This window comes from Onthophagus taurus, unplaced genomic scaffold, assembly GCF_036711975.1.
Source record: "Onthophagus taurus isolate NC unplaced genomic scaffold, IU_Otau_3.0 ScKx7SY_16, whole genome shotgun sequence".
Taxonomy (NCBI): Eukaryota; Metazoa; Arthropoda; class Insecta; order Coleoptera; family Scarabaeidae; genus Onthophagus; species Onthophagus taurus.
In genome coordinates, this window is record NW_027248941.1 from 1,692,559 (window position 1) to 1,718,045 (window position 25,487).

General features: G+C 29.3%; 3 protein-coding genes across 3 annotated transcripts; 2 read left to right on the forward strand and 1 right to left on the reverse strand.

Annotated features, from left to right (window-relative positions):
• Window positions 1–4,334: 4,334 nt before the first annotated feature.
• Window positions 4,335–6,146, forward strand: LOC111415477 (leucine-rich repeat-containing protein 47-like). The gene is made up of 3 exons (XM_071201034.1): window positions 4,335–4,428; window positions 4,482–5,539; window positions 5,594–6,146. Exons 2-3 carry the CDS (start codon window positions 4,529–4,531, stop codon window positions 6,104–6,106), a joined length of 1,524 nt encoding a protein of 507 aa, XP_071057135.1. The 5' UTR covers window positions 4,335–4,428; window positions 4,482–4,528; the 3' UTR covers window positions 6,107–6,146.
• A 2,039-nt stretch (window positions 6,147–8,185) lies between these two features.
• On the reverse strand, window positions 8,186–9,660 carry LOC111415467 (ubiquitin conjugating enzyme 10). The gene is made up of 4 exons (XM_023047164.2): window positions 9,416–9,660; window positions 8,998–9,093; window positions 8,762–8,948; window positions 8,186–8,699 (listed from the first exon to the last, which is right to left on the reverse strand). Exons 1-4 carry the CDS (start codon window positions 9,440–9,442, stop codon window positions 8,545–8,547), a joined length of 465 nt encoding a protein of 154 aa, XP_022902932.2. The 5' UTR covers window positions 9,443–9,660; the 3' UTR covers window positions 8,186–8,544.
• A 4,133-nt stretch (window positions 9,661–13,793) lies between these two features.
• On the forward strand, window positions 13,794–24,511 carry LOC111415471 (ATP-dependent DNA helicase Q5-like). Its single transcript, XM_023047171.2, has 4 exons — window positions 13,794–13,915; window positions 13,976–15,818; window positions 23,306–24,233; window positions 24,285–24,511. The coding sequence occupies exons 2-4, from the start codon at window positions 14,016–14,018 to the stop codon at window positions 24,359–24,361; spliced, it is 2,808 nt and encodes a 935-aa protein (XP_022902939.2). The 5' UTR covers window positions 13,794–13,915; window positions 13,976–14,015; the 3' UTR covers window positions 24,362–24,511.
• The last annotated feature ends 976 nt before the right edge of the window (window positions 24,512–25,487 follow it).

Below are 25,487 nucleotides of genomic sequence, written 5' to 3' on the forward strand. Positions count from 1 at the left end.
CTTCTACATCTTATAAATCAACTTCCTTTTCGGACTTGACGATAGCCAGAGTCACTATTTACCATTTACTATGACATTTTATTTCCTCGAAATGACATTAATTCAATTTTTGGAGTTACCATTTCTAGCAGTGTCTCAAAATGTCCTCTAGTCATTTACATACACCCTCTGTATTCTTCTACATCTTATAAATCAACTTCCTTTTCGGACTTGACGATAGCCAGAGTCACTATTTACCATTTACTATGACATTTGATTTCCTTGAAATGACAGTTCAATTTTTAGAGTTGCCATCTCTAGCAGTGTCTCGAAATGTCCTCGAGTCATTCACATATACCCTCTGTATTCTTCTACATCTTATAAATCAACTTCCTTTTCGGACTTGACGATAGCCAGAGTCACTATTTACCATTTACTATGACATTTGATTTCCTTGAAATGACAGTTCAATTTTTAGAGTTGCCATCTCTAGCAGTGTCTCGAAATGTCCTCGAGTCATTCACATATACCCTCTGTATTCTTCTACATCTTATAAATCAACTTCCTTTTCGGACTTGACGATAGCCAGAGTCACTATTTACCATTTACTATGACATTTTATTTCCTCGAAATGACATTAATTCAATTTTTGGAGTTACCATTTCTAGCAGTGTCTCAAAATGTCCTCTAGTCATTTACATACACCCTCTGTATTCTTCTACATCTTATAAATCAACTTCCTTTTCGGACTTGACGATAGCCAGAGTCACTATTTACCATTTACTATGACATTTGATTTCCTTGAAATGACAGTTCAATTTTTAGAGTTGCCATCTCTAGCAGTGTCTCGAAATGTCCTCGAGTCATTCACATATACCCTCTGTATTCTTCTACATCTTATAAATCAACTTCCTTTTCGGACTTGACGATAGCCAGAGTCACTATTTACCATTTACTATGACATTTTATTTCCTCGAAATGACATTAATTCAATTTTTGGAGTTACCATTTCTAGCAGTGTCTCAAAATGTCCTCTAGTCATTTACATACACCCTCTGTATTCTTCTACATCTTATAAATCAACTTCCTTTTCGGACTTGACGATAGCCAGAGTCACTATTTACCATTTACTATGACATTTGATTTCCTCAACATGACATCAGTTCAATTTTTGGAATTACCATTTCTAGCAGTGTCCCAAAATGTCCTCGAGTCATTCACATACAGCCTCTGTATGCGTTTACATCTTATAAATTAACTTAGTTTTCGAACTTGACGATAGCCAGAGTCACTATTTACCATTTACTATGACATTTGATTTACTCGAAATGATATTAGTTCAATTTTTGGAGTTACCATCTCTAGCAGTGTCTCAAAATCTCCTCGAGTCATTCACATACACCCTCTGGATTCTTCTACATCTTATAAATCAACTTCCTTTTGGGACTTGACGATAGCCAGAGTCACTATTTACCATTTACTATGACATTTGATTTCCTCGAAATGACATTAGTTCAATTTTCGGAGTTACCATCTCTTGCAGTGTCTCAAAATGTCCTCGAGTCATTCACATACAGCCTCTGTATTCGTTTACATCTTATAAATCAACTTAGTTTTCGGACTTGACGATAGCTAGAGTCACTATTTACCATTTACTATGACATTTGATTTACTCGAAATGATATTAGTTCAATTTTTGGAGTTACCATCTTTAGCAGTGTCTCAAAATCTCCTCTAGTCATTCACATACACCCTCTGTATTCTTCTACATCTTATAAATCAACTTCCTTTTCGGACTTGACGATAGCCAGAGTCACTATTTACCATTTACTATGACACTTGATTTCCTCAAAATGACATCAGTTCAATTTTTGGAATTACCATTTCTAGCAGTGTCTCAAAATGTCCTCGAGTCATTCACATACACCCTCTGTATTCTTCTACATCTTATAAATCAACTTCCTTTTCGGACTTGACGATAGCCAGAGTCACTATTTACCATTTACTATGACATTTGATTTCCTCGAAATGACATCAGTTCAATTTTTGGAGTTACCATCTCTAGCAGTGTCTCAAAATGTCCTCTACTCATTCACATACACCCTCTGTATTCTTCTACATCTTATAAATCAACTTCCTTTTCGGACTTGACGATAGCCAGAGTCACTATTTACTATGACCTTCCATACCATACTATTTACAAGTTAAGTGGCCAAACTAAATTAGGCAAGGACATTTTGAATGTTGGGTTAGGTTAGTTTTCTCTTGTAATGTCAATTATACCGTGAAGTTAGATAAAATATTATTAGTACATTATATTCTAGTAATGAACTTTTGTTCAAATTAAAACAAATATTCCAATTTAAATCTGTCATTTAAAGAGCTGTATCGGATTTTATTGACTGTTTTGATGACATGTTGCAATGATTAAGAGAGGCGTTTACTCAAATCCCTCGCAACCAAATGTTGCCGATGGATAACGCAATGTACAGCGACTACGCCTGGAATTTTATTTTTTAAATATGCTATGAACCGTTTATGACGCCCTGTCATATCCAGAGCGCTATGTTTACAAATTCCAACCACCCAAAAAAGAATGTTGGGTATGGTTAGTTTTCTTTTGTAATATCAATAATACTGTGAAGGAGTGTCGAGTCAGGTTTGTTTTGTAATGTCAATTATACCCTGAAGTTGGATAAAATACAATCTCAATTTAATCATAAAATATATTAAGCATAACTACACATGCACTTTATTGAAGGCATCATTATTAGAGTTATTAAACATTCCGGCCATTACGTAAGCTAATATTACCGTTGAACTAAAACTAGAACTACCACTAGAATCTTTCGGGTTTTGCCGTGCGTCTTTTAAGAAATGGTTTGACGAGGTTCGAAGTGACGAAATCGGAAACAATATATAAGTCGGAAAACTAATTTATAATCCATTAAAGCTAACTATTAACTAATTGCATCGCGTCCGGTGTGAGGCAGGAGGAGGTCTTCGTGTTCACCACCATCTTCCATGTTCTGCTTAGCTCCCAGCCATCTTCTTTGTTGATGTTATTTCTATGTCGATGGATCTCTATGGCTTCTTTTGTCAGTCTTTGGTAGTATGTTTTGTCCCTAGCCAGCACCTATGTTTGATCGAAATCTATTCGGTGTCCCTCTGCATGGCAATGTTCTGCCAATGATCTTCTTCAACCTTACATCCCTTTCATGCTCCTTGATGCAGCACTCAACATTATGTCTAATTTGGCCAACGTATCCAAGTGGTTTTGTACTTACCGTGTCCTCCCTGCTTTCGCTGCTTGATAGCCCGGTTGATGTCCTTCGAAGTGTATCCGTTCTTCTGCAGCACGCCTCGTAGAAAGTGTTGCTCTTTCTTCAAGTTATCTTTTCACATATTCTCGCTGCTCGCTGAAATAAAGTACGGATGACCCCCTCTTCTGTTGGGGATGATGATGTGGTATGGGTCTTCTTCCGATACACACCAAGATCCAAATCTCCATTTGTCGTCCTTGTGACCAACAGATCTAGGAATGGTAATTTTTCGGCAGTTTCTGTTTCCATGGTAAACTTAATCATAGGATGTTGAGAGTTCAAGTGACCACCTTGCCATATCACAAACGACTCACTACTAGATGGCCCGAAATAGAATACTTCTTTATCATTATCGATAAATTTAATTATAATTTTATATTTATTTCTTATACACAGAAAAGAAATAATCTGTGCTTACTTCGATATCTGGACCATTAAATATTCCCGGAAAAATTGTTGAAATTCGTGAAACGGTGAAAAAGACACGAATTATAATAAATTCATAAAAAATCTCGAACTCGATTGTATTTTAGGATAAATAAGTACTTACTGCGATATCGGGAACAATTCCTTGTTAAAATTCGGGGATACAAGCGAATTTTCTTGGAAAATTTCGGGAAATTCGGGAGCGATGTAAACCACAACAAACTTTTTAACCACTTTTTACAACATGGCGTCAAAAAAACAATTGAAAATCAAAATCTTTTGACGTCACATTTTAATTATTGCATTAATTTAAATAATTAAACATGTAAGATTAATTAAAAAAGCATAAAAAATCACCTAAACGCTTCGTTTATATTAACCAAACAAAATGGTTTTAATAAATAAAAAGTATTAAAAAAAATTAAAAATTAATTTTCAAAATAAATCGGATTTAATTAAATTTTTAACTCAAAATCGATTCGTTTCATCAATCCAAACTAAAATAAATCGTTAAAATAATTTTTTAAAAACGAAATTTAATAAAAATTAATTTATTTTAAACGCAACATTTTTTTTTACACGGTTGGCACCTTTGAATGTTTTCGATCTAAACTCGCTGGGTTACTTAAAAAATTATTTATTATTTAATAATTTATTTCTATTATTTATCTTTTTACCAATTTACTAATTTTTTTATTAAGTAATATTGCGAAATGAGTGATTCATAAATTTGATTGTAATCCTTTTTTTTAGGCGGTGAATTTGACATTTGACAGAAACGTAACCTCACTTTTTTCGCAATGGTTTGGGAGGAAGTCCAAATCGCTTTAAGCGAAAAAAGACGCGAATTGGTGTTAACTGGAAGCGGAATTACCGAGAGAATAAAAAAAAGTGGCCTTGATACTAACATTTTTAATGTGACAACTTTGAATTACCTCAATATCAGCGAGACAATTCTAGAAAACCTCCCCGATGATGTTGGAAATTTGCTAAATTTGCAAACTTTGGTGTTACACACCAATAAATTATCGAAAATAAACGAAAATGTATTCAAATTAGATAAGTTAAAGATGCTGGATTTATCGAATAACGTTATATTGGAGATTTCGGAAGCAATTTCTAACTTAACTCATTTAACGACTCTTAATCTTTCGATGAATAAGTTGGAGAATTTACCGGATTTGGCTAAAAACGTTAAATTATCGAGTTTAGACGTTTCAAATAATAAATTGAAGTGTTTTAAAAGCGTTTGTTGTAAAGAATTGGGTTTATTATCGGAATTAAAACTTCATGGAAATCAAATTGAGGTTATCCCAAATAAAATTAATGGATTAATTTCGTTAAAAAACTTAGATTTGAGTTTAAATAAAATAAAAATCGTCCCTGGGGAAATCATTGATTGCAACAAAATCAAAGAGATCCAATTAAAGAGTAACCCAATTTCCGATAGGAGATTACAAAAATTAATTGATCAATGCCGCACAAAACAAATCCTCGATTATGTTAAACAACATTCAGAACGCACTTTAGAGGTTAATGTTGAAGAAAAAAACGTTGAGGAGGTGCTCGAGGAAGACGACAACAGAAAAAAATATAAAATTGTTATAAAACATTTTAATGATGGAATTAAAATCGTATCAGAAGAGAAAGTAAGGAATGTTAGGGGGTATATTTTGTGTTGTATCGTACATAACGTTGAATTCACCCCAGAAAGCTTCAGGAAATTCATCCAATTACAAAATAAATTGCACCAAGGGATTTGCGATCAAAGAAATAACGCAACGATTGCAACTCATGATTTAACTTTAATTGTAAGTCAAAATAGCGCTTAATTTTTTTTAAATAATAAGCATTAATTGTTACAGAATCAACAAATAACCAACAACACATTAATTTATTCATCATGTCCATCAAAAGACTTAAAAATAATCCCACTTAATCGAAAATCTTTAATGACAGGGAAAGAATTATTCGAAAAACTCCAAGCAGAAGCTGAAACACTCCGCAAAGAAAAGAAACGAAATAATTATTCAGGGATTCATAAATATTTGTATTTATTAAAAGGAAAACCTGAATATCCTTTTTTAAAAGTAAACGAAACCATCATTTCTTTTCCTCCAATAACTAATTCAGAAACAACTAAAATCTCGGTTAAAACCACCGCTATTTTCTTAGAAGTAACCAGTAATAAATCATTACAAATGTGTTGCGATGTTCTTGACGATTGTATTAAGGAATTCGTACAATTTTTCGAATTAAACTCGCTTACCGTAGAACAGGTTAAAATCGTCGATGTCGAAGGGAACTTGAAAAGTGTTTATCCATCGAGGACGGATTTGAAATTTTCGGAGAGTTTTATTGAAGTTGTGAGAGATTAATTTTTATAAATTAAGAATAAAGTTTGATTTTTGTAAAAAATTTTTTTTTTTGACATAATCACATAACCTAAAAATTTTTTTTTTTAATTTAAATATTTATTTACTTATTTCTGTAGGAAATTAAATTACCTTTTTGGCAATAACGTGTTATTTAACAATTATTATTTCTATTTGTTATTTATTGTAATGATTTTAAATAAATATCAAAAATTAAATGAACGTTGTTGCGCCATCTATTGACGCTCCAAAAATTTGTACTTTTAGTAGTTAAATATAAATATAATAATTTTTTCTTATAATTACTATAATTTTTTTATGATTATTGATTAAACTTAATTGTTATAATTAAAATAAGTTTTAAAAAAGAAACTAACCTGGAATGAAGAAGTCGATTAGCGCCATCTGGTGGTGATTTTTAATTTTAATCCAAATTAATCGATATTTCTGTAGGAAATTAAATTAATTTTTTGTTAATAACGTGTTATTTAATAATTATTATTAATATTTTTTATTTATTTTAATAATTCTAAATAATTATGATAAATTAAATGAACGTTGTTAGCCCCATCTATTGACGCTTCAAAATATTCTTCTTTTAGGGGTTAAATCAAAACAGATTTAATTTTTTACTTGAAATAATTATAATTAATTGTTTTATAATTATTGATTAAACTTAATTATTATTAATAATTTATTATAATTACAGAAAGTTTTAGAAAAGAAAGTAAAAATTAAATGAATGATGTTAGCGCCATCTATTGACGTTTCAAAAAACTCAACTTTTAGGTGTTAAATAAAAATAAATTTAATTTCTTTATTAAAATCACTATAATTGTTTTATAATTATTGCTTGAACGCAATTGTTATTATTAAATTGTTAAAATTAGATTAAGTTTTGAAAAAGAAAGCAAAAATCTAGTGACGTTTCAAAAAAAATATTTACTTTTAGGTTTAAATCAAAATAAATTTAACTTTTTTCTTAAAATTACTATAATTGTTTTATAACTATTGATTAAACTTAATTGTTGTTAATAAATTATTATAATTAAAATAAGTTTTAAAAAAATAAACGTTATTAGCGCCATCTATTGACGTTTCAAAAAATTTCAACTTTTAGGGGTTAAATCAAAATAGATTTAATTTTATTCTTATAATAATTATAATTAATTGTTTTATAATTGTTGATTAAACTTAATTGTTATTAATAATTTATTATAATTAAAGAAAGTTTTAGAGAAGAAAGTAAAAATTAAATGAATGTTGCTAGCGCCATCTATTGACGTTTCAAAAACTTTAACTTTTAGGTGTTAAATTAAAATAAATTAATTTTTTTTTATTAAAATTACTATAATTGTTTTATAATTATTGATTAAACACAATTGTTATTATTAAATTGTTAAAATTACATTAAGTTTTGAAAAGAAAAGCAAAAATCTATTGATGTTTCAAAATAATATCTACTTTTAGGGGTTAAATCAAAATAAATTTAATTTTATCTTAAAATTACTATAATTGTTTTATAATTATTGATTAAACTTAATTGTTATTAATAATTTATTATAATTAAAGAAAGTTTTAGAGAAGAAAGTAAAAATTAAATGAATGTTGTTAGCGCCATCTATTGACGTTTCAAAAAATTCAACTTTTAGGTGTTAAATTAAAATAAATTTAACTTTTTTGTTAAAATTACTATTATTGTTTTATAATTATTGATTAAACTGAATTGTTATTAATAATTTATTATAATTAAAGAAAGTTTTAGAAAAGAAAGTAAAAATTAAATGAATGTTGTTAGCGCCATCTATTGGCGTTAAGAAGAACTCAACTTTTAGGTGTTAAATTAAAATAAATTTAATTTTTTTATTAAAATTACTATAATTGTTTTATAATTATTGATTAAATTTAATTGTTATTAATAAATTATTATAATTAAAAAAAATAAACGTTGTTAGTCATCTATTGACGTTTAAGAAATGTCAACTTTTGAGGTTAAATCAAAATAAATTTTAATTTTTTGTTAAAATTACTAAAATTGTTGCAAAATCGTCGATTTTTAAAAAAAGAAAGTGTACAATAACGTGTATTTAATTGATATTTATTTACCTTACAATTCTAAAAAAATTATTTATAGGATTTACAACATTTTTCCCCACTCGACTGCAGCTTTATTCGTGTTATCACAAAGTTTTCTCCTTTTTTCACAACAACAAATGAACCCATCATTAAAGATCAATAAAGATTAAATAATAACGTTTAAAAATTACATTTTTTTTTGTTTTAAGTAGAAAGGCACAAAAAATTTTCTTCCCCAAACTGTTTAGCGTTCAAATTAAAAAAAGAGACTAATATTGTAAGTTTTTTTTTATTCGCTAGCAGCAGTGGATTGCGGTGTTTATTATTTTTTTTTTAACTGTAACTCCCCGGAAAGAAACCCGATTTTAATCCGCCGGTCTTCTCTCACCGTGTTTCTTTGTATATTCTTCGGCGTTCTTTGAAAATTTCTTTTTGTCTTTCAAATATTCTTCTGCTAAATCCGCTCTGAGTGGGTGTTCGGGTTCCGGTTCATTCACTAAAGCTACTAATGCTTGAACCACTATTAAAATAAATAAAATAATTAATTAAGTGGGGATTAACTCCAATTAATTAGGGATTAACCTTGTTCGGTTTTTGTAGCAGGTTTCCAATTTTCCGCACTGATTATTGGCAAACAAACTTGCCCCTTCTCATCGATATTTGGGTGATAAATTTTCGTTTTAAAACTAATTTTAGGTGGCTTAAAAGGATATTCAGCAGGAAAATTGATTTCGATTTTAAATGCTCCTTTATTATACGGTGCGTTATCCTAAAATCAAACCATTTAACCCAAATTACCTCAATTAATCAACACTTACTGGTACAATAAGTCCTTGCCAAGTAAGTATATTGCTCTCGTCGACTTGAATATCCCTGAACGATTTCAAACCAGAGTTCCGAATATCGCACAACTCCTAAAATAATAAAAAATTAGTTGACATAACCTCAAAAAATTTTCCTCCAAACTTAATTACACCAAAACAAAACGTTCTTAATCAACAATTTAACTCGAAATATCTTAATTAAAACGTGTCACCACGAAAAAACCTCGTTTTAATCATAAAAAAAAATAATAAACGATGACAATCGCTTTTCGCGATGTAATTTTTGTCGATCCCAACCAAACTAAGCGCGATTTAAACGCGATTTTTTCACCCCCCGATGCAGAAAACCTTCTTTTTCAATCAGAAACGGTTCGGAGTGAAATAAACGGTTATTATCACGCAGAAAACTCACCTTTTGCAATCGTCTCGTGGCGGCCATTTTGAAAATTAATGATGATATCGAAGCGAAAAGCCGTTTTTCGCGGGGAAATTCTAACGGGAAAGAGTTTCGCGCTACACTAAACGCTATACTAACAATTTGTTCGAAATAAACGCGCAATCCGCTAATTTATAAGCTTTATTGGAGGTTTTCTATAGTAGATTTGACAACTATTTTGACACATACCCCACCTGGTGGGAGGTTATGGGTGATTCATCTTTTATCTTTATTTTTATAAAAATAATCTTATTTTAATTTTTTTTTGGTTTATCGCTTTAAAAGAGATAAAAATTAAAATAAATTTATTAAATTAATTAGGATTAATAAAAAAAAATTTAGGAAGTTTGGTGCCAGAGTTGCCAACCCTACCGATATAAAAGATAGTCTACCGATATACCACTTAATTTACGGAATTTAAAAATTTTAATAAAGTATTATGAAACACATCGTACTTAAAATCAATACAATTGCGACTTATATTATTATTTTACTTATATTGCATAAAAGCACATACCAACGATATGGCAATGTCGCTCAAGCAACGTTGCCAGATCGTTGGTATATACAGTACGCGTCATAAGTGCCTAATTTGAAAACAGTTCAAAATATAATATTGTCAAAATAGATATTGATCAATCGATATTGATTCTCAAGTGTTATCTTTAATAACTTGAAAGAGCAACAAATACATCAAATTTTTATATTTTCGTATATATCTCGATATTGACGTATTTAAGAGCAAAAGTGCAAGAGAGCAATATTGTTAATAATAAAATTTGCAACAATTTTTGTTATAAAAGTTTTCTTATAACAAGCTCCAATTCTCAAGTGGTACCTTTAATAACTTAAAAGAGCAACAAATTCATATAATTTTCATATTTATCTCGATATTGACGTATCTAAGAGCAATAGTGCAAGAGAGCAATATTGTTGATAATAAAATTTGCAACAATTTTTGTTATAAAAGTTTTCTTATAGCAAGTTCCGATTCTCAAGTGTTACGTTTAATAAATTAAAAAGCAACAAATTCATACAATTTTCATATTTATCTCGATATTGACGCATCTAAGAGCAAAAGTGCAAGAGAGTAATATTGTTAAGAATAAAATTTGCAACAATTTTTGTTATAAAAGTTTTCTTATAACAAGTTCCGATTCTCAACTGTTACTTTTAATAAATGAAAGAGCAACAAATTCATATAATTTTCATATTTATCTCGATATTGACGTATCTAAGAGCAAAAATGTAAAAGAGCAATATTGTTGATAATAAAATTTGCAACAATTTTTGTTATAAAAGTTTTCTTATAACAAGTTCCGATTCTCAGGTATTACTTTTAATAAATGAAAGAGCAACAAATTTATACAATTTTCTTATTTATCTCGATATTGACGTATTTAAGAGCAAAAGTGCAAGAGAGCAATATTGTTAAGAATAAAATTTGCAACAATTTTTGTTATAAAAGTTTTCTTATAACAAGTTCCGATTCTCAAGTGTTACCTTTAATAAATGAAAGAGCAACAAATTCATACAATTTTCATATCTATCTCGAAATTGACGTATCTAAGAGCAAAAGTGCAAGAGAGCAATATTGTTAAGAATAAAATTTGCAACAATTTTTGTTACAAAAGTTTTCTTATAACAAGTTCCGATTCTCAAGTGTTACCTTTAATAAATGAAAGAGCAACAAATTCATACAATTTTCATATCTATCTCGAAATTGACGTATCTAAGAGCAAAAGTGCAAGAGAGCAATATTGTTAAGAATAAAATTTGCAACAATTTTTGTTACAAAAGTTTTCTTATAGCAAGTTCCGATTCTCAAGTGTTACTTTTAATAAATCAAAGAGCAACAAATTCATGCAATTTTCATATTTATCTCGATATTGACGTATCTAAGAACAAAAGTGTAAGAGAACAATATTGTTGATAATAAAATTTGCAACAATTTTTGTTATAAAAGTTTTCTTATAACAAGTTCCGATTCTCAAGTGTTACTTTTAATAAATGAAAGAGCAACAAATTCGTACAATTTTCATATTTATCTCGATATTGACGTATCTAAGAGCAAAATTGTAAGAGAGCAATATTGTTGATAATAAAATTTGCAACAATTTTTGTTATAAAAGTTTTCTTATAACAAGTTCCGATTTTCAAGTGTTACCTTTAATAAATGAAAGAGCAACAAATTTATACAATTTTCATATTTATCTCGATATTGACGTATCTAAGAGCAAAATTACAAGAGAGCAATATTATTAACAATAAAATTTGCAACAATTTTTGTTATAAAAGTTTTCTTATAACAAGTTCCGATTCTCAACTGTTACTTTTAATAAATGAAAGAGCACCAAATTCATACAATTTTCATATTTATCTCGATATTGACGTATCTAAGAGCAAAATTGTAAGAGAGCAATATTGTTGATAATAAAATTTGCAACAATTTTTGTTATAAAAGTTTTCTTATAACAAATTCCGATTCTCAACTGTTACTTTTAATAAATGAAAGAGCAACAAATTCATACAATTTTCATATTTATCTCGATATTGACGTATCTAAGAACAAAAGTGTAAGAGAGCAATATTGTTAAGAATAAAATTTGCAACAATTTTTGTTATAAAAGTTTTCTTATAACAAGTTCCGATTCTCAACTGTTACTTTTAATAAATGAAAGAGCAACAAATTCATACAATTTTCATATTTATCTCGATATTGACGTATCTAAGAACAAAAGTGTAAGAGAGCAATATTGTTAAGAATAAAATTTGCAACAATTTTTGTTATAAAAGTTTTCTTATAACAAGTTCCGATTCTCAACTGTTACTTTTAATAAATGAAAGAGCAACAAATTCATACAATTTTCATATTTATCTCGATATTGACGTATCTAAGAACAAAAGTGTAAGAGAGCAATATTGTTAAGAATAAAATTTGCAACAATTTTTGTTATAAAAGTTTTCTTATAACAAATTCCGATTCTCAACTGTTACTTTTAATAAATGAAAGAGCAACAAATTCATACAATTTTCATATTTATCTCGATATTGAGGTATCTAAGAACAAAAGTATAAGAGAGCAATATTGTTAAGAATAAAATTTGCAACAATTTTTGTTATAAAAGTTTTCTTATAACAAGTTCCGATTCTCAACTGTTACTTTTAATAAATGAAAGAGCAACAAATTCATACAATTTTCATATTTATCTCGATATTGACGTATCTAAGAGCAAAATTGTAAGAGAGCAATATTGTTAACAATAAAATTTGCAACAATTTTTGTTATAACAATTTTCTTATAGCAAGTTCCGATTCTGAAGTGTTACTTTTAATAAATGAAAAAGCAACAAATTCATACAATTTTCATATTTATCTCGATATTGACGCATCTAAGAGCAAAATTGTAAGAGAGCAATATTGTTGATAATAAAATTTGCAACAATTTTTGTTATAAAAATTTTCTTATAACAAGTTCCGATTCTCAAGTGTTACTTTTAATAAATGAAAGCGCAACAAATTCATACAATTTTCATATTTATCTCGATATTGACGTATCTAAGAGCAAAATTGCAAGAGAGCAATATTGTTGATAATAAAATTTGCAACAATTTTTGTTATAAAAGTTTTCTTATAGCAAGTTCCGATTCTCAAGTGTTACTTTTAATAAATGAAAGAGCAACAAATTCATACAATTTTCATATTTATCTCGATATTGACGCATCTAAGAGCAAAAGTGTAAGAGAGCAATATTGTTAATAATAGAATTTGCAACAATTTTTGTTATAACAATTTTCTTATAGCAAGTTCAGATTCTCAAGTGTTACTTTTAATAAATGAAAGAGCAACAAATTCATACAATTTTCATATTTATCTCGATATTGACGTATCTAAGAGCAAAATTGTAAGAGAGCAATATTGTTGATAATAAAATTTGCAACAATTTTTGTTATAAAAGTTTTCTTATAACAAGTTCCGATTCTCAAGTGTTACCTTTAATAACTTAAAAGAGCAATAACTTCATACAATTTTCATATTTATCTCGATATTGACGCATCTAAGAGCAAAAGTGCAAGAGAGCAATATTGTTAATAATAAAATTTGCAACAATTTTTGTTATAACAATTTTCTTATAGCAAGTTCAGATTCTCAAGTGTTACTTTTAATAAATGAAAGAGCAACAAATTCAGACAATTTTCATATTTATCTCGATATTGACGTATCTAAGAGCAAAAGTGCAAGAGAGCAATATTGTTAACAATAAAATTTGCAACAATTTCTCACTTTGTATTTAAACCCACCGATTTTTTACCATTTAGTCGACATAGGTTGGCAACGCTGGTTGGTGCTAACTTCATTTTTGACTTTGACAGGTATTTGTTGTTATTTTTATTAACGCAAATAAAGTCGTTTAAATCCGACTTTTTTATTAATTAATCCAATTTTAACATGGTGTAACTCATCATTTTAGGCATGGTAAAAATCGAGTGTGATTTATAAAAATTAAAAAAAAAAACATAACCTCACTTTTTTTAGATATCGTTTTAAGCGAAAATAATAACATTTGAAGCAAGAAATGGATGAGAATCAATTAAAGGATGTTTTAAAAAGTCGTTTCAATTTCAACACCTTCAAATCCAACCTCCAAAAAGATGCAATCATTAAAATCGTTCAAGAAAAAGCGGACGTTTTGGTTTCGATGCCTACGGGCTCGGGAAAATCGCTTTGTTACCAACTCCCCGCCGTGTTAAAAGAGAGGCAAACAACGTTGGTGTTTTCGCCGCTTTTAGCGTTAATAAAAGACCAAATCGATCATTTAAAAGCGATTAAAATCCGAGCGGCGTCTTTAAACTCAAAAACTTTAAAAGGAGAGCGCGAAACGATTTTAACTGATCTAAAAAGTGTCTCACCTAACATTAAGTTATTGTATATAACCCCTGAGCAGGCTTCAACTCAAACTTTTAAGGAGTTATTTCAAAATTTGGTTAAATTTGATAAAATTGCGTATATTGTAGTTGATGAAGCGCATTGTGTGAGCGAATGGGGGCACGATTTTCGGCCGGATTATCTCAAATTAGGCGAATTAAGGAAGGGGAATGAGATCCCTTTTGTTGCTTTAACCGCGACGGCCGGGGCGGAAGTCACAAAAGACATTATTTATAACCTAAAGTTATCAAAGAATTTAAAAATATTTAAATCGTCGTCGTTTCGCGAAAATTTATTTTACGACGTCTTTTTTATCAACATCCTCGACGATCCTTACTTGCATTTAAAACAATTTATCGAAAAACATTTATATTTTGATAAAGAAATTGACGTGGAGAATAAAAAAAAATCTTGCGGGATCATTTATTGCAGAACTCGCGATCAAACCGAGGTTTTATCGACGAAATTAAATTCTTTAGGGGTGAAATCGACGGTTTATCACGCTGGGTTAAACCATAAGAATCGAATTGAGTGCCAAGAATCGTGGCAAAGCGGTTGCGTTCAAGTTATTTGCGCCACAATTAGTTTTGGGATGGGAGTTGATAAAGCGTCGGTGCGTTTCGTGGTTCATTGGGGGGTCCCAAAGGATCCCGCGTCTTATTACCAAGAATCCGGGAGAGCTGGACGCGATGGAAAAAACTCGTTCTGTCGATTATATTATAACCGCTCCGATCGAAAAGCCGTCGAATTCTTAATAACCCAAGAACTCGGGAGATCCAAAGATAAAAAACAACGCGAGAATAAAGCCAAAAACGCGATGAAATCGTTCGCAAAAATCGTAGAATTTTGCGAATCCCCAAACGAGTGTCGCCATAAATTATTTGCAAAACACTTTGGGGATGATTTTAAACGATGTAAAACTAAATGCGACGTTTGCGTTGATCCTAAAAAGGTCGAAAAAATGGTTGAGTTATATCTAACCAAAAGCATTCAATTTAATTCGCTCCCCCAAGACATTAATGATATGAATTATGACGACCTTTATGAGGGCGGGCGAAAAGCTGCTGATAATTACGATAATAACGAAAACGATGAACGTAACATTTACGAAGAAAAAGCCAAAAAAGAAACTACCGAGCTAATTAGGAAACAATTTCAACTAAGGCGGAGTGCTCAAGAAGTATCAAAAGACACCATAGATAAGTTATTCGCGAAAAATTCTAAAGTTAAAGCGGCCGGGTCGACGAAAACTAAAGTTAAAGGGCTCACAATCGCAGCTAGGGAGCAATACTTTTCGAAAATGACCGAGGTTTTGATCGAAAATTATAATCAATGCGTTGAGGAGAAAGTTCTTGATGCAATCGATATTGAGGAATGTACCAAGGAATTAGAATACTCTACTTTTACCTCGGTTACGACGCTAATGATGTATCGAAACGCTTCAGCTAAATTGGTAAGTAAATGCTTTTCTCGAAATTGACGCATTTGAGAGCAAAAATGATAAGATTAGGTACAACTTTCGTTCGAAAAGTTTTTTTGTAACATCATTAGATTCCCGAATACTACCACGACGAAGTAGTAAAATAACGAAATTCATCAAATTGTCATATTTTCGTATCTATCTCGATATTGACGCATCTGAGAGCAAAAATGAAAGAGAGCAATATTGTTAAGAATGAAATTAGCTACAACTTTTGTTCTAAAAGTTTTTTTGTAAAATGATTAGATTCCCGAATATTACCATTACGAAGTAGTAAAATAACGAAATTCATCAAATTTTCATATTTTCGTAACTATCTCGATATTGACGCATCTGAGAGTAAAAATGAAAGAGAGCAATATTGCTAAGAATAAGATTAGCTACAACTTTCGTTCAAAAAGTTTTTTTGTAACATGATTAGATTCCCGAATACTACCATTACGAAGTAGTAAAATAACGAAATTCATCAAATTTTCATATTTTCGTAACTATCTCAATATTGACGCATCTGAGAGCAAAAATGAAAGAGAGCAATATTGCTAAGAATAAGATTAGCTACAACTTTCGTTCGAAAAGTTTTTTTGTAACATGATTAGATTCCCGAATACTACCATTACGAAGTAGTAAAATAACGAAATTCATCAAATTTTCGTAACTATCTCGATATTGACGCATCTGAGAGCAAAAATTAAAGAGAGCAATATTGCTAAGGATAAGATTAGCTACAACTTTCGTTCGAAAAGTTTTTTTGTAACATGATTAGATTCCCGAATACTACCATTACGAAGTAGTAAAATAACGAAATTCATCAAATTTTCGTAACTATCTCGATATTGACGCATCGGAGAGTAAAAATGAAAGAGAGCAATATTGCTAAGAATAAGATTAGCTACAACTTTCGTTCGAAAAGTTTTTTTGTAACATGATTAGATTCCCGAATACTACCATTATGAAGTAGTAAAATAACGAAATTCATCAAATTTTTATATTTTCGTATCTATCTCGATATTGACGCATCTGAGAGCAAAAATGAAAGAGAGCAATATTGCTAAGAATAAGATTAGCTACAACTTTCGTTCGAAAAGTTTTTTTGTAAAATGATTAGATTCCCGAATACTACCATTACGAAGTAGTAAAATAACGAAATTCATCAAATTTTCGTAACTATCTCGATATTGACGCATCTAAGAGCAAAAATGAAAGAGAGTAATATTGCTAAGAATAAGATTGGCTACAACTTTCGTTCGAAAAGTTTTTTTGTAACATGATTAGATTCCTGAATGCTACCATTACGAAGTAATAAAATAACGAAATTCATCAAATTTTTATATTTTCGTATCTATCTCGATATTGACGCATCTGAGAGCAAAAATGAAAGAGAGCAATATTGCTAAGAATAAGATTAGCTACAACTTTCGTTCGAAAAGTTTTTTTGTAACATGATTAGATTCCCGAATACTACCATTACGAAGTAGTAAAATAACGAAATTCATCAAATTTTTATATTTTCGTATCTATCTCGATATTGACGCATCTGAGAGCAAAAATGGAAGAGAGCAATATTGCTAAGAATAAGATTAGCTACAACTTTCGTTCGAAAAGTTTTTTTGTAACATGATTAGATTCCCGAATACTACCATTACGAAGTAGTAAAATAACGAAATTTATCAAATTTTTATATTTTCGTATCTATCTCGATATTGACGCATCTGAGAGCAAAAATGAAAGAGAGCAATATTGCTAAGAATAAGATTAGCTACAACTTTCGTTCGAAAAGTTTTTTTGTAACATGATCCGATTCCAGAATACTACCATTACGAAGTAATAAAATAACGAAATTCATCAAATTTTCATATTTTCGTAACTATCTCAATATTGACGCATCTGAGAGCAAAAATGAAAGAGAGCAATATTGCTAAGAATAAGATTAGCTACAACTTTCGTTCGAAAAGTTTTTTTGTAACATGATTAGATTCCCGAATACTACCATTACGAAGTAGTAAAATAACGAAATTCATCAAATTTTCGTAACTATCTCGATATTGACGCATCTGAGAGCAAAAATTAAAGAGAGCAATATTGCTAAGGATAAGATTAGCTACAACTTTCGTTCGAAAAGTTTTTTTGTAACATGATTAGATTCCCGAATACTACCATTACGAAGTAGTAAAATAACGAAATTCATCAAATTTTCGTAACTATCTCGATATTGACGCATCGGAGAGTAAAAATGAAAGAGAGCAATATTGCTAAGAATAAGATTAGCTACAACTTTCGTTCGAAAAGTTTTTTTGTAACATGATTAGATTCCCGAATACTACCATTATGAAGTAGTAAAATAACGAAATTCATCAAATTTTTATATTTTCGTATCTATCTCGATATTGACGCATCTGAGAGCAAAAATGAAAGAGAGCAATATTGCTAAGAATAAGATTAGCTACAACTTTCGTTCGAAAAGTTTTTTTGTAAAATGATTAGATTCCCGAATACTACCATTACGAAGTAGTAAAATAACGAAATTCATCAAATTTTCGTAACTATCTCGATATTGACGCATCTAAGAGCAAAAATGAAAGAGAGTAATATTGCTAAGAATAAGATTGGCTACAACTTTCGTTCGAAAAGTTTTTTTGTAACATGATTAGATTCCTGAATGCTACCATTACGAAGTAATAAAATAACGAAATTCATCAAATTTTTATATTTTCGTATCTATCTCGATATTGACGCATCTGAGAGCAAAAATGAAAGAGAGCAATATTGCTAAGAATAAGATTAGCTACAACTTTCGTTCGAAAAGTTTTTTTGTAACATGATTAGATTCCCGAATACTACCATTACGAAGTAGTAAAATAACGAAATTCATCAAATTTTTATATTTTCGTATCTATCTCGATATTGACGCATCTGAGAGCAAAAATGGAAGAGAGCAATATTGCTAAGAATAAGATTAGCTACAACTTTCGTTCGAAAAGTTTTTTTGTAACATGATTAGATTCCCGAATACTACCATTACGAAGTAGTAAAATAACGAAATTTATCAAATTTTTATATTTTCGTATCTATCTCGATATTGACGCATCTGAGAGCAAAAATGAAAGAGAGCAATATTGCTAAGAATAAGATTAGCTACAACTTTCGTTCGAAAAGTTTTTTTGTAACATGATCCGATTCCAGAATACTACCATTACGAAGTAATAAAATAACGAAATTCATCAAATTTTCATATTTTCGTATCTTTCTCAAAATTGACGCATCTGAGAGCAAAAATGAAAGAGAGCAATATTGCTAAGAATAAGATTAGCTACAACTTTCGTTCGAAAAGTTTTTTTGTAACATGATCCGATTCCAGAATACTACCATTACGAAGTAATAAAATAACGAAATTCATCAAATTTTCATATTTTCGTATCTTTCTCAAAATTGACGCATCTGAGAGCAAAAATGAAAGAGAGCAATATTGCTAAGAATAAGATTAGCTACAACTTTCGTTCGAAAAGTTTTTTTGTAACATGATTAGATTCCCGAATACTACCATTACGAAGTAATAAAATAACGAAATTCATCAAATTTTCATATTTTCGTATCTTTCTCAAAATTGACGCATCTGAGAGCAAAAATGAGACAGAGCAATATTGCTAAGAATAAGATTAGCTACAACTTTTGTTCTAAAAGTTTTTTTGTAATATCCTTCGATTTCCAAATACTACCATTACGTAGTAGTAAAATAACGAAATTCATCAAATTTTCATATTTTCGTAACTATCTCGATATTGACGCATCTGAGAGTAAAAATGAAAGAGAGCAATATTGCTAAGAATAAGATTAGCTACAACTTTCGTTCGAAAAGTTTTTTTGTAACATGATTAGATTCCCGAATACTACCATTACGAAGTAGTAAAATAACGAAATTCATCAAATTTTCGTAACTATCTCGATATTGACGCATCTGAGAGCAAAAATGAAAGAGAGCAATATTGCTAAGAATAAGATTAGCTACAACTTTCGTTCGAAAAGTTTTTTTGTAACATGATTAGATTCCCGAATACTACCATTACGAAGTAGTAAAATAACGAAATTCATCAAATTTTCGTAACTATCTCGATATTGACGCATCGGAGAGTAAAAATGAAAGAGAGCAATATTGCTAAGAATAAGATTAGCTACAACTTTCGTTCGAAAAGTTTTTTTGTAACATGATTAGATTCCCGAATATTACCATTACGAAGTAGTAAAATAACGAAATTCATCAAATTTTTATATTTTCGTATCTATCTCGATATTGACGCATCTGAGAGCAAAAATGAAAGAGAGTAATATTGCTAAGAATAAGATTAGCTACAACTTTCGTTCGAAAAGTTTTTTTGTAACATTATTAGATTCTCGAGTACTACCATTACGAAGTAGTAAAATAACGAAATTCATCAAATTTTCATATTTTCGCAACTATTTCGATATTGACGCATCTGAAAGCAAAAATGAAAGAGAGCAATATTGTTAAGAATGAAATTAGCTACAACTTTCGTTCGAAAAGTTTTTTTGTAACATGATTAGATTCCCGAATACTACCATTACGAAGTAGTAAAATAACAAAATTCATCAAATTTTCGTATTTTCGTAACTATTTCAATATTGACGCATCTGAGAGCAAAAATGAAAGAGAGCAATATTGTTAAGAATAAGATTAGCTACAACTTTCGTTCGAAAAGTTTTTTTGTAACATGATTAGATTCTCGAATACTACCATTACGAAGTAGTAAAATAACGAAATTCATCAAATTTTTATATTTTCGTATCTATCTCGATATTGACGCATCTGAGAGCAAAAATGAAAGAGAGTAATATTGCTAAGAATAAGATTAGCTACAACTTTCGTTCGAAAAGTTTTTTTGTAACATTATTAGATTCTCGAGTACTACCATTACGAAGTAGTAAAATAACGAAATTCATCAAATTTTCATATTTTCGCAACTATTTCGATATTGACGCATCTGAAAGCAAAAATGAAAGAGAGCAATATTGTTAAGAATGAAATTAGCTACAACTTTCGTTCGAAAAGTTTTTTTGTAACATGATTAGATTCCCGAATACTACCATTACGAAGTAGTAAAATAACAAAATTCATCAAATTTTCGTATTTTCGTAACTATTTCAATATTGACGCATCTGAGAGCAAAAATGAAAGAGAGCAATATTGTTAAGAATAAGATTAGCTACAACTTTCGTTCGAAAAGTTTTTTTGTAACATGATTAGATTCTCGAATACTACCATTACGAAGTAGTAAAATAACGAAATTCATCAAATTTTCATATTTTGGTAACTATCTCGATATTGACGCATCTGAGAGCAAAAATGAAAGAGAGCAATATTGCTAAGAATAAGATTAGCTACAACTTTCGTTCGAAAAGTTTTTTTGTAACATGATTAGATTCCCGAATACTACCATTACGAAGTAGTAAAATAACGAAATTCATCAAATTTTAATATTTTCGTAACTATCTCGATATTGACGCATCTGAGAGCAAAAATGAAAGAGAGCAATATTGCTAAGAATAAGATTAGCTACAACTTTCGTTGTAAAAGTTTTTTTGTAAAATGATTAGATTCCCGAATACTACCATTACGAAGTAGTAAAATAACGAAATTCATCAAATTTTCATATTTTCGTATTTTTCTCGATATTGACGCATCTGAGAGCAAAAATGAAAGAGAGCAATATTGCTAAGAATAAGATTAGCTACAACTTTCGTTGTAAAAGTTTTTTTGTAAAATGATTAGATTCCCGAATACTACCATTACGAAGTAGTAAAATAACGAAATTCATCAAATTTTCATATTTTCGTAACTATCTCGATATTGACGCATCTGAGAACAAAAATGAAAGAGAGCAATATTGCTAAGAATAAGATTAGCTACAACTTTCGTTCGAAAAGTTTTTTTGTAAAATGATTAGATTCCCGAATACTACCATTACGAAGTAGTAAAATAACGAAATTCATCAAATTTTTATATTTTCGTATCTATCTCGATATTGACGCATCTGAGAGCAAAAATGAAAGAGAGCAATATTGCTAAGAATAAGATTAGCTACAACTTTCGTTCAAAAAGTTTTTTTGTAACATGATTAGATTCCCGAATATTACCATTACGAAGTAGTAAAATAACGAAATTCATCAAATTTTCGTAACTATCTCGATATTGACGCATCTGAAAGCAAAAATGAAAAAGAGCAATATTGCTAAGAATAAGATTAGCTACAACTTTCGTTCGAAAAGTTTTTTTGTAAAATAATTAAATTCCCGAATACTACCATTACGAAGTAGTAAAATAACGAAATTCATCAAATTTTCATATTTTCGTATCTATCTCGAAATTGACGCATGTGAGAGCAAAAATTAAAGAGAGCAATATTGCTAAGGATAAGATTAGCTACAACTTTCGTTCGAAAAGTTTTTTTGTAACATGATTAGATTCCCGAATGCTACCATTACGAAGTAGTAAAATAACGAAATTCATCAAATTTTCATATTTTCGTAACTATCTCGATATTGACGCATCTGAGAACAAAAATGAAAGAGAGCAATATTGCCAAGAATAAGATTAGCTACAACTTTCGTTCGAAAAGTTTTTTTGTAACATGATTAGATTCCCGAATATTACCATAACGAAGTAGTAAAATAACGAAATTCATCAAATTTTTATATTTTCGTATCTATCTCGATATTGACGCATCTGAGAGCAAAAATGAAAGAGAGCAATATTGTTAAGAATAAGATTAGCTACAACTTTCGTTCGAAAAGTTTTTTTGTAACATGATTAGATTCCCGAATATTACCATTACGAAGTAGCAAAATAACGAAATTCATCAAATTTGTATATTTTCGTATCTATCTCGATATTGACGCATCTGAGAGCAAAAATGAAAGAGAGCAATATTGCTAAGAATAAGATTAGCTACAACTTTCGTTGGAAAAGTTTTTTTGTAACATGATTAGATTCCCGAATACTACCATTACGAAGTAGTAAAATAACGAAATTCATCAAATTTTCATATTTTCGTAACTATCTCGATATTGACGCATCTGAGAGCAAAAATGAAAGAGAGCAATATTGCTAAGAATAAGATTAGCTACAACTTTCGTTCGAAAAGTTTTTTTGTAACATGATCCGATTCGGTAAATGTTAGATATAACCTCAACATTTTTCAAATTCATAAAAGCCACGTTTCTATGATTTTTTTTTGTTTCTAATTAATAAAAGGGAAATTTTAATTGTTAATAATAATTAGATCTACGTTGGTTTCGCTTTATTATCCTAAAATAAATCGATTAATAATTAATTTTTGTCAACTAGTCGGTAATGAAGTTATCTACTTTCAAGGTCACTTTAAATTAGTTCAATTCTGTTTGTGTTTTGTATATTAATTAAATGTTAATACATTTAGAGCTATTTTTAGATTTCAAACATAAAATGTTGTACTCAAGAAAATCTCCTTTACGATGTCTTTGAAAATTTCCAACCGCAACCAAAAAAACTTGAAACTTTATCTGATTTTTTTCGAAATAGTTCCAAAATGAATTTATTAAAACTAAATGAGCTAGATTTAAATAAAACTAAAAATATAAAGGAAATAAAAAATGATTTAAAATGCGAAAATATAAACGTCAATAATGAAGTTGGCGTTATTAAAGATGTCGATAAAACAGATTTGGTTAGGGTTGATAAAATTGAGGTTAAGTCAACTTTCGATGGATTTAAACGAGCTAGTGAACTATTTAAAGTAAAATCGAATGAAAATGTGTTAAATTCATCGATAAAAGTCGACGATGAAACGGAACGTGTAAAAGAAAATCAAGAAATGGATAAAAATAAAATTAAAAATGATGATGGTGGTAAAATGGTGATCTCCGATAATACAAGACAAGTTATTGAGGAACGTTACGAGAATTTCGAACAAATCATTCGCGATTCTAAACGAATGATGGACGAGATGAGTGAAAGAATGGTCGATAAAAATAACGTTAAAAAAGACGATGGGGCGAAGAAAAAAGGGAGGGTTAAAGATCATAAACAGCCGGAGAAAAGTAACAAATCAATTTCAAAGTTATTCGGTGATGATAGCGAGGAGGAGGAGGGTGTTAATAAAGATGTTGTGAAAAGAAAAGTGGAACTCGATGACGATGAAAAAGGAAAAAGAAAAAAATTGAAACGAAACGACGATATTAAAAAAGACGGAGAAAATAAATCTGGGAAATTAAAAAAGAACGAAATCGGGCTGTTGGTCGTTAAATTATTAACACCGGCGTATACGGAGAAACGATTCGATTCGAAAGAAACGTTTAAAAGTATGGCTCGAACAATATCTCATTCGCTTTTAGATAAAGGTACGTATTATTTATTTAAACAAGATTTTCGTAATCGTTTTATTTTTATAGATGAATCGGAAATAAAACGATTCGTCGCCGATTTTCTTTCGAAAAACGAGGAAATCACAACAGCAACAACTTTATAATACAATAGATCGTAATTATTTCTTCTTTCTTTTAAATCATATTATTAATATTCTCATCTATTAATTGATTTGTTAATCTTGAGTCAACATTGTACATTATTAAGATTAAAATAGCATTAAGCTAGCATCTAGCTACGTTTAAAACTTAAATATTCATTTAATGTAATTACTCATTTACATTTTATTCCTTCAAGTCCTAAATCCTATTGATATATATGTTGAGAATATAATAAAATTGATTTTAAACTAATTATAAGGAAGAAAATGAGAATATAACCTCAAAAATCAAAACGTCAAAGTAGAAATGTCAAAAATGACGTTTAAATTTTAAATGAAGTAAAAAATTTATTGATACTTTTTTTATTAAATAATGGGATAAATACCGTTTAAACAGGATTATAACGGTGTTTTCGAATGAAATTTACTATAATTTTATTAAATCTACAAGTAATTATTGTTATTTTTGGTCTTAAAAAGTGAACGGTAAAGTAGAACGCGATTTTATCATTTCGAATTTTCTTTAAAGCTCTTCAAAGTTTAATTAATTATTTTTGTGTCACATTTTTAACCATTACAGATCGGTAATACTTAAGGCAGTTGTTAATTTATTTATTTATTTTCATTAAATTAAATAAAACGACTAGAAAAATTAAAGGAAAATTAAACGTCAAAAATGACAGTTGTCATATTTCGCCCTAATAATAATAAAATTGATTTTAAACAGTAATTATAAGGAAAAAAATAGGAATAATAACTTCAAAAATCAAAACGTCAAAGTATAAATGTCAAATGAAGTAAAAAATTAACCTCATTTTTGTGTATTAAAAATTTATTGATACTTTTTTTTATTAAATAATAGGATAAACACCGTTTAAACAGGATTATAGCAGTGTTTTCGAATGAAATTCACTATAATTTTATTAAATCTACAAGTAATTATTGTTATTTTTGGTCTTAAAAAGTGAACGGTAAAGTAGAACGCGATTTTATCATTTCGAATTTGCTTTAAGGCTCTTAAAAGTTTAATTAATTATTTTTGTGTCACTTTTTTTAACCATTACAGATCGGTAATACTTAAGGCAGTTGTTAATTTATTTATTTATTCTCATTAAATTAAATAAAACGA